This window comes from Corticium candelabrum, chromosome 13 (assembly GCF_963422355.1).
Source record: "Corticium candelabrum chromosome 13, ooCorCand1.1, whole genome shotgun sequence".
NCBI lineage: Eukaryota > Metazoa > Porifera > Homoscleromorpha > Homosclerophorida > Plakinidae > Corticium > Corticium candelabrum.
In genome coordinates, this window is record NC_085097.1 from 5,921,406 (window position 1) to 5,931,405 (window position 10,000).

The 10,000-nt window shown below is 39.9% G+C and overlaps 1 protein-coding gene across 2 annotated transcripts in view; it reads left to right on the forward strand.

Moving 5' to 3' along the window:
- The window catches only part of LOC134188725 (synaptojanin-1-like), a 22,969-nt gene that overhangs the window by 5,494 nt on the left and 7,475 nt on the right, over positions 1–10,000 (forward strand). For both annotated transcript variants that reach the window (XM_062656904.1, XM_062656905.1), the window contains exons 11-16: positions 3,269–3,869; positions 4,985–5,177; positions 5,606–5,764; positions 6,386–6,768; positions 7,300–7,588; positions 7,975–8,484. In XM_062656904.1, the coding sequence (XP_062512888.1) occupies positions 3,269–3,869; positions 4,985–5,177; positions 5,606–5,764; positions 6,386–6,768; positions 7,300–7,588; positions 7,975–8,484 (2,135 nt within the window). The remainder of the gene's footprint in view (positions 1–3,268; positions 3,870–4,984; positions 5,178–5,605; positions 5,765–6,385; positions 6,769–7,299; positions 7,589–7,974; positions 8,485–10,000) is intronic.

Genomic DNA, 10,000 nt, shown 5'->3' on the forward strand with positions numbered 1-10,000 from the left:
ACGCCTTCAACAACAGTATTCTAAATGTAACAATACCTATGGAGCCCCTTTTCATCAGACCAACGATGATTCTCAGCCACTTCCGCAAAGGAATTACATCACCTCCGGAAGTGATGGTGAACTTCTAGCGTCTTGCCTTACTGCTCTGTCGACGAATAGCTTCTTAAAGAAACAGCAGAAGATATCTAAAGAAGCTGAAGCTTGGTATTTGATTTCTGGTCTGTCGATTGACACCATTCTACGTGCAAAACCACCCAGAACAGTCGAAAAATATCAGCTAGTCTAGGATCTACATTTCAAGCTTGCTGCGTAATCCCGCTACGTCAAATAGACAATTGCCCTGATGATGAATGCGCTTGGAAGTTACTACTATTACTACCGAGAATGATTCTACATTCTCTAGGAGAGGTGGAAATCAAAGAAATGTGAAATTTTATCAATCTATGAATAATTCTTAGATTACAAATGGGAAGAATTGTTGCAGTTCAACACTCCAGACAACAAGAAGGTTTTACATCAAAATCAAGGATCTTCATGGAAGAATGCAGCTACTCAACTAATAAGATGTGGTGAAATATCAAGAGCAGCAAAGATCCTTACGAGTTCTGGTTTAGCTCCAACATCACTTGATACCAGAGGCAAGCTTGCAGCTAAGCACCCGTGTCGGTCTGGAGATCTGGATGATAACATCAGTTTGAATGAAACTTTATTTCAGTTGTCGGAAAAAGATTTGTTCAGCTCAATTCGTGGGTCTGCAAGGATCTGGATGCGGTCCATCAGGTTGGAGATTTGAACACATTCGCCTCTTACTGGGGATGCTCTGTCAGTGATCATCTTTACAATGCATGCACAGTCATTGGTAGGGGTCATTTACCTCATTCAATATCGTCTCTTCTCTCAGCTTCCCAGGCTCATAGCAATACCCAAGAAAAGGGAGATGTACGGCCAATTCCTGTTGGTGAGGTTTTTCGTCTGATAACAGTGAAAGTCATATGCAATCAGCTAAAGAGCAATTTTGCTGATTATTTGTCATCACTTCAGCATGGTGTGGCAGTAGAGGGAGGATTAGAAATTTTGGTTCATCACGTCCAATTAGCCCTTGAATCTAATCCCAGCTGTGCATTACTCAAAACTGATATGTCAAATGCATTCAATTCTGTTAACAGCTCAAACCTACTACAGCAAGTAGAGTCTTTTTTCCTGAAATATTAAATCATGTCAAACAGATGTATGCAATTTTGGTCATCTTGTTTACCAAATAGGAGAAGAAACAGTCCTCATCAACTCAGAAGAAGTCCACCAAGGAGACCCGTTAGGTCCAGTTCTTTTCTCCTTCACAATACATCCTATCTTGAAGCAGCTACAACTACAGCACAACGAAGTTCAAGTATTAGCATATCTAGATGGTATTTTTCTACTTGGTGAACCTGATGCAACCATCAATGCAGCCTTACATCTGAAGTCATCTCTTCCTCCTTTTGGCTTGCCAACATGTGATCAAAATGTGAGCTGTTTACTCCTGACCCACTTAATACGAAACATTGCCCATTCCATGTGACGGATGATGGGACTATGGTCTTAGGCATTCCCGTGGGAAGCTCTTCCTTTGTCCTTTCCAAGTCTGAAGACATAGCTCACTCTGGTCAATCACTTTGCTCTGCTTTGTCTCAATTAGAAGATCCTCAGTCAGAATGCCTTCTACTACGTCATTGCCATGTTTCCAAGTTAAATTACTTGGCTAGGTTAGTATCACCATCTTTATTTCAGTCTACAGCTGGAATACATGACAACATGACTTGAAGAACCTTTTGTAAAATATTGGGAGTGCCATCAATAGTCGATGAATGGTGGAAACAGGCAACACTTTATCAAATTAGGAGAATTTGGAATGACATCGGTCGATGCTATTGCTTCATCTGTGTTTTTAGGAGGACGGATGCATACTTTGTCAAACTTGCCTACTAGGTTGCCTTACTTGACTAACGATGTATGACTCTTGCTTTTAACAGATGTCTTGAAGACCTCGGCCAATATTCATCAAGCTGTCACGTCTACTGGTTGTGATGATTGCCAACATCTAAGTGAGTTTGTCAAACAGCCCAAGAAATTACAACAAAAACTATCTAGTCAACTACATGAGGCAAATGCAAATTCCTGCCTGGAAACTGTGATTTCACAATCAGATAGAGCTGCAGCTAATTTAGATCAATAAGAGGTAAGGGAGCTGGGTCATGACTGGAAGTCATTTCTACTGAACAGATTTTTGCACTTAAGCTCGACGAATTTTGTTTGGCAGCATCTCTGAGGTTGGACATACCTGCACCTTTTGTCAACTGGAACATCCAGTGTGAATGTGGCAAGTTGGCAGATGAATATCATCTTCTTACATGCAAACATGGAGGTGGGCCTGTGTGGTAGCTTGATGAAATTGTAAATGCATGGAGGACTTGTCTACATAAATTAAAGATTCATCACGAGAAAGAACCTCGACATCGTTACTCTGGAAATGAGAATAAACCAGACATAGTTGTGTGCGACTCTGGGTGTAGCTATGACCTTGATGTAGCCATGGCTCATCCTTTCAGCCAAGACACTTTAAAGCAGGCAGCTTTAGAGGAAGGTTTTGGTGCAGCAAGAAGAGAGGAAAGGAAGATGATCAAATACGAAAACAACACTTGCTGGCAATACATCAAGCCTCAATTTCATTCCTTTAGTATTTGAACATTTTGAAACTTGGGGATCAGAAGCTACCAACTATTTAAACAAACTAGCCAGAAGATTAAGAGACATTGAATGCTATACAAATGAAGCTGACTTTAGAGGTAATTAGAGGAAAAAATTCTCAATAATCTTGCAACGATGTAACGCTAAAGTCATCCTCTACAAGCTGACTCATGTCTTCCCTGGAGAAGTAGATGAGAACATATACGATAGAGACTATCAAAGTAGCTTGCGTTAAACTAAAGCTGAACTCAGTAGCTTGTTTGCATTTAGGGTTAGAAATGTAACGTAGAGTTTGTGTTTCAAGAAATGAAATTGACAGAAAGACAGACAGACAGACAGACAGGGACACACACACACACACACACACACACACACACACACACACACACACACACACACTTGAATGTTTTAGAGTCTTCCCATGTTCTATCATTCTTGCTCTTTGCTGTTTTTCTGTCTTTCTTTCAGTTGTAGTTTTGTTTATTTGTTTGTTGTTTCTTTGTATGTTTCACGTTTATTAGTACAAAAGTGATTTTACTTCCAGCATCACCAGGCCTTGTACAAGAGCTGTGCGCTCGATACAAAGACTACACCACCACGTCATCCCTCCGAGTCTCCGTCGGCACGTGGAACGTCAACGGCGGTCGTCACTTTCGTAGCATCGCATTCAAGCATCAATCAATGCACGACTGGCTCCTAGACGCACCAAAACTCAAACCCCTCGAATCAAATCAAGCACTAAAGCTCATTCCACTCTCAATCGAAACGAAGAACATTTCTGAAGACGAATGTGTTCCATCCAGGCCACCCTTGCCTGGTCTAACAACCCAAAGGCAAATCTTGCGATCAAAATCATCCGATTCGGTCTCACTCGCCGTATCTACTCAACCTGTTGCTCACACGGCGGCGATTGAGGCTGCGGATTTGTCACAGTCGGTTGACGTGTTTGCGATCGGTTTTCAGGAGCTCGTCAATTTGAGTACGAGTAATATTATATCGGCGAGTTCAACAAACAAGAAGGAATGGGGAGCTGAACTGGAGCGGGTGTTGTCGCGGGATGAAACGTATGTGCTGCTGACTGCGGAACAACTCGTCGGCGTGTGTCTCTACATATTCGTTCGACCGAGTTTGCTGCCGTATATCAGGTGGGATTTTAGTAAATAAATTGTTATAATTGTTTTGATAATTTCAAATTTTTATTTTTAAATAATATTTTAGTTATGAAAATAATTAAAATCAATAATTTAAATATTTGTTTTAGTAATTTTAATTTATTATTAATTAAATTTTTAGTTATCACGCAAACTGACAAACCAACAAAGACACAAACTGACAAACAAGCAAACACACAAACTGACAAACAAACAAACACACAAACTGACAAACAAACAAACACACAAACTGACAACAAACACACAAACTGACAAACAAACACACAAACTGACAAACAAACAAACAAACAAACACACAAACAAACACACAAACTGACAAACAAACACACAAACTGACAAACAAACACACAAACTGACAAACAAACAAACACACAAACTGACAAACAAACACACAAACTGACAAACAAACAAACACACAAACTGACAAACAAACACACAAACTGACAAACAAACACACAAACTGACAAACAAACAAACACACAAACAAACACAAGCTGACAAACAAACAAATGAACACACAGACTGACAAACAAACAAATGAACACACAAACTGACAAACACACAAACTGACAAACAAACAAACACACACAAACAAACAAACACACACAAATAAACAAACAAACAAATGAACACACATGCAAACACACATCCTGACAAAGAAACAAACAAACTGATAAACACAAACAAACAAACAAATGCACAATCTGACAAACACACAAACAAACACACAAACAAACAAAACACACATTAAAACACAACCAAACACACAAACTGAGAAACAAACAAACAAAACAAGCAAACAAACAAACAAACAAAACACAACACACACACAAATTGATAACACAAACAACCACACATACTGACATACAAACACACACACAAATAACAAACAAACAAACAAACAAACAGACAGACAATTGTTGCACAACAAAACATTTGTCATTTACATTATAATGTCGCCTTTTCTCTAACTATTCTTCTCTTTGGTGTTTGTGGACACTTCAAACAATGCTGTCCAGGTTTTGTCGCCATCAGTGGTCATGTTGTATTGGTTTTGGTGATTGGCTGAGCTTGGTTGCTTGTTGTAGAGATGTTGGTGTGGCGACGGTCAAGACTGGGTTGTCAGGAGCAGCTGGAAACAAGGGAGCTGTTGCTATACGATTTCTCGTTCATGCCTCGTCTGTGTGCTTTATTTGTGGGCATCTGGCTGCTGGTCAGTCGAATGTGAAGGACAGGAATCAAGACTTTGCTGATATCAGCAAGCGACTTGCGTTTGCAAGAGTATGTGGTTGTTTGCACATTAACAAACAAACAAACAAACACACAAATACACACAAGCACACATAAACAAACAAGCAAACAAACACACAAACAAACAAACACACAAATGAACAAGCAAACAACAAACAAACAAATACACAAACAAACAAACATACACAAACAAACAAACACACAAATGAACAAGCAAACAACAAACAACCAAATACACAGAAACAAAAACAAACAAACATAAACAAACACAAATATACACAAACACACACAAAGAAACAAGCAAACAAATACACACAAACACACAAAGAAACAAGCAAACAAACACACAAACAAACAAACACACAAATGAACAAGCAAACAACAAACAACCAAACACACACAAACAAACAAACAAACAAACATAAACAAACACAATCATTTGTATTTTGATTTTGTAGGGCTATACTGCTGATTGCCATGATTATGTATTCTGGTGTGGTGATTTCAATTATCGTATTGACATGCCTCTCAGTGACGTAAAAGACCTTGTCAAAGACGAGAACTGGAAGATTCTTCAAGCGTATGATCAGCTAAATGTGGAGAGGAAGAAAGGAGCAGTAAGTGGACTGTGACACTGATGAGATTCATAATGCAATGAGTTATTCCTCTTTGTAATTTGTCATCATGTCATTTGGGAGAAATTTATACACAGACAGACAGACGGAGGGATGGATGAACACACAGACACATAGACAGACAAACAGACAGACACACAAACAAATAACAGCTGGATGGATGGATGGACAGACAGACAGGCAGACAAATGGACAGACAGACAGACAGACAGACACACAGATGGACAGACAGACATATGGACAGACAGACAGACAGACAGACAGACGGACAGACAGACAGACAGACATAATGATATGGACAGACAGACAGACATAATGATATGGACAGACAGACAGACAGACATAATGATATGGACAGACAGACAGACATATATGGACAGACAGACAGGCAGACAGACAAACAGACAGACATATGGACAGACAGGCAGACAGGCAGACAGATGAGGCATGCATAGAAACACACAGACCAACACGAATACAAACATCAGTACATCAGCACGCACAAACAGACTTATAGCCACCACTCGCCACATCTTCAAAGCATAGAAATTAACCCACCATACAACTAAACCTAAGTAGTAACCAATACAACTACGTTTCTAGGTGTTCCAGGGCTTCACAGAAGGTCTCACCAACTTTCCTCCAACCTACAAATACGATGCATTCTCAGACGACTACGACACCAGCGAGAAGCTTCGCACTCCTGCATGGACCGACCGTATCTTATGGAAACGATTCTATCACAGTCAACAAGCAGTAATCGAGCAAGTGGAAGAGGACGTAGCTCGTATTGCAGCAGCCGTCGTACGGATGAGTAGAGTTGATGCTGGGCAGGGGGCAGCTACGGAGGCTGATGAATGGTCCGCAAAAGTTGAAGAGTCGAGAAGTGTCAAGGCCGCACGAAATGATGGGGAAGAGGTAGAGTGTTGGTGTCCAGGAAAGCTGCTTTATTACAATCGTGGTGAGTTAAAGACGTCGGATCACAGGTAAGAGAAAGAGTGAGTTGTGAGCGTTTCCAAGATATGGAAATGTGCGTAGATTTCTAGTCTACACACAAACAGACAGACAGACAGACAGACAGACAGACACACACACACACACACACACACACACACACACACACACACACACACACACACACACACACACACACTATCTATCTGTCTGTGTGTTTGTGTGTCTGTCTGTGTCTGTCTGTTTGTTTGTCTGTCTGTAAACACAATATTTTGAACAGCTTAACATACATGTATCAAATATTTTAGAATATGAAAATCTTTCCAAAATTTTCCACAAGTTTGAAAATTTTATTTTTCTGAATTGACCTCAATGAATGGACCTCCTATAAACAGACTCGCAAAAAAGGAATTAGCAAAAATTGGCACATGGATTGTGCAATCCCGTTGTTGATGGCCTCTAGTTTCTGTTCAGTTTGTGATAAATACATGTATGTGCTTTACTGTGTTGTTTAATATTAATGATGTAAGGATTGTTGACTGTCATATGTTTGTTGACTATAGACCTGTGGTTGCTATTATTGAAATTGAAATTGAACAAGTCGACTCCGTAAAGAGGCAATTAGTTAGTGATGAAGTTAGTCTGATGATGGGGCCTTCAGACCCTACGATTGTTATACAAGGACAGAATGATAAGTTGGATGAAGACGAGTCTTTGGATCCTGTTGTGTTGATGGCGATGTTTCAGAGTTTTGGTGAGGTTCTGATGATGAGGCTGCTTGAGAGCAAGATACTTATTACGTTTAAAGATGCTCGGTCTGCAGTCGCTTCATTGGAATTAGATGGAAAAGAGGTGAAGATGTGTATCTTACTAATATGGTGGTCTAATGTATTAAGAAATGCATTGCTACAATACAATAATCGAATGTATTGTGAGATGCATCCTTCAATACAATAGTCTAGTGTATTGTGAGATGCATTCCTCCAATACAATAGTCTAGTGTATTGTGAGATGCATCCCTCCAATACAATAGTTTAGTGTATTGTAGATGCATCCCTTCAATATAGTCTAGTGTATCATGAGATGCATCTCTCCAATACAATAGTCTAGTGTATTATGAGATGCATCCCTTCAATGCAATAGTCTAGTGTATTGTGAGATGCATCCCTCTACGATAGTCTAGTGTATTCATTGTGAGATGCATCCCTCCAATACAATGCTAGAATTTGTTTGTATAGGTTGAAGGTGTTGTCATCTCTGTCACTCTAAAGTGCACTTGGCCACAGTCAACATCAATCAACACATCCAGCATCACAACCCACAGCCCCTCACCTGATCATCATGTGCCATCACGTCTCACCGTTCTCACATCAGAGCACATCCAGCAATTTCGCTCAAGCCCTCACACATCACCATTTCCGTCACCCTCTCAATCGCCCTCATTGTCTCCCATTCCAGTCAGGAAGCAACATCCAGCAAAGCAAACTCCAGGCAAGAGCTCACCTCTAATGGACAGCACACCCACTTCAGAGAGGATGGAGATTCCACACAAAATTGAAAACGAAATGTTGGACACAGAACCCGGTGTTCGAATCGAAATTACAGAAGCTGATAACGAAGAGAGTGAAGAAGAAACAGGTCGGCAATCACAACAGCAGGAGGTGGAAACACCGTTGTTTGATTTATCCAGTGACGAAGAGCCAGTGTTGAGCAAAAAGGACGAATCTGTTGAAGAGATATTACAAGAGGTGGGTTGTCTGTGGTTTGACATCGACACTAGTAATCTCTCACCATTTAGCTAATAGGGTTTTAAACCAGGATGTGACAAGGTTGTTACTGGTCTGATTTGATGGCTTGTTTGCTTTGTTTTCTTTCCAGCATGTGGCTGTGTAGATTGATATCTGGTGGTGTTGCTCACCTTTCCTACTTGCTTGTTTATCTGTCTCAGTCATATCAATATGAAAGTTTTATTCAGTGTAAAAAATTAAGTTTAGTTACATTTGTTGTGTCTTTTTCTATTGGAGCTTAACTAGCGAGTGTTAACATTTGCTTTGAATTTTAAAATCAATCAGTTTGTTTGTTGACATATCCATTTGTTTGTGTGTTTCTTGTTTTATTTACTTCCTTCCTTCATTTCTTCCTTCTTTATGCTACTATGCAAGTAAGTAAGTAAGCAAGAAAGCAAGTAAGTAAGCAACTAAGTAAGTAAGCAAAGAAGGAAGGAAGGAAGTAAATAGAACAAGAAACAATTGCTTGCTTGCTTGCTTGCTTGCTTGCTTGCTTGCTTGCTTGCTTGCTTGCTTACTTTCTTACTTCCTTGCTTCCTTCCTTCCTTCCTTGCTTCCTTCCTTACTTCCTTGCTTGTTTACTTGCTTCCTTGCTTCCTTGCTTGCTTGCTTACTTGCTTCCTTGCTTCCTTGCTTGCTTACTTACTTGCTTACTTGCTTGCTTACTTACTTGCTTACTTGCTTACTTACTTGCTTACTTGCTTACTTACTTGCTTACTTGCTTACTTATACTTACTTGCTTTACTGACTTGCTTACTTCCTTACATACTTACTTCCTTACTTCCTAACTTCCTTCCTTGCTTCCTTACTTGCTTACGTGCTTACTTACTTGCTTACTTACGTACTTGCTTACTTACTTACTTGCTTACTTACGTACTTGCTTACTTACTTACTTGCTTACTTACGTACTTGCTTACTTACTTACTTCCTTACTTTCTTACTTCCTTCCTTGCTTACTTGCTTACTTGCTTCGATCCTTCCTTGCTTCCTTGCTTGCTTGCTTGCTTCCTTACTTTCTTAATTACTTCCTTACTTCCTTCCTTGCTTACTTGCTTTGATCCTTCCTTGCTCCTTTGCTTCCTTGCTTGCTTGCTTGCTTACTCACTTGCTTACTTGCTTACTTACTTGCTTACTTGCTTACTTACTTACTTGCTTACTGACTTACTTCCTTACTTCCTTACTTTCTTCCTTGCTTACTTGCTTACTTGCTTCGATCCTTCCTTGCTTACTTGCTTACTTGCTTTGATCCTTCCTTGCTCCTTTGCTTCCTTGCTTGCTTGCTTACTTACTTACTTGCTTACTGACTTACTTCCTTACTTCCTTACTTCCTTCCTTGCTTACTTGCTTACTTGCTTTGATCCTTCCTTGCTTCTTTGCTTCCTTGCTTGCTTCCTTACTTCCTTAATTACTTCCTTACTTCCTTCCTTGCTTACTTGCTTACTTGCTTTGATCCTTGCTTGCTTGCTTACTTGCTTTG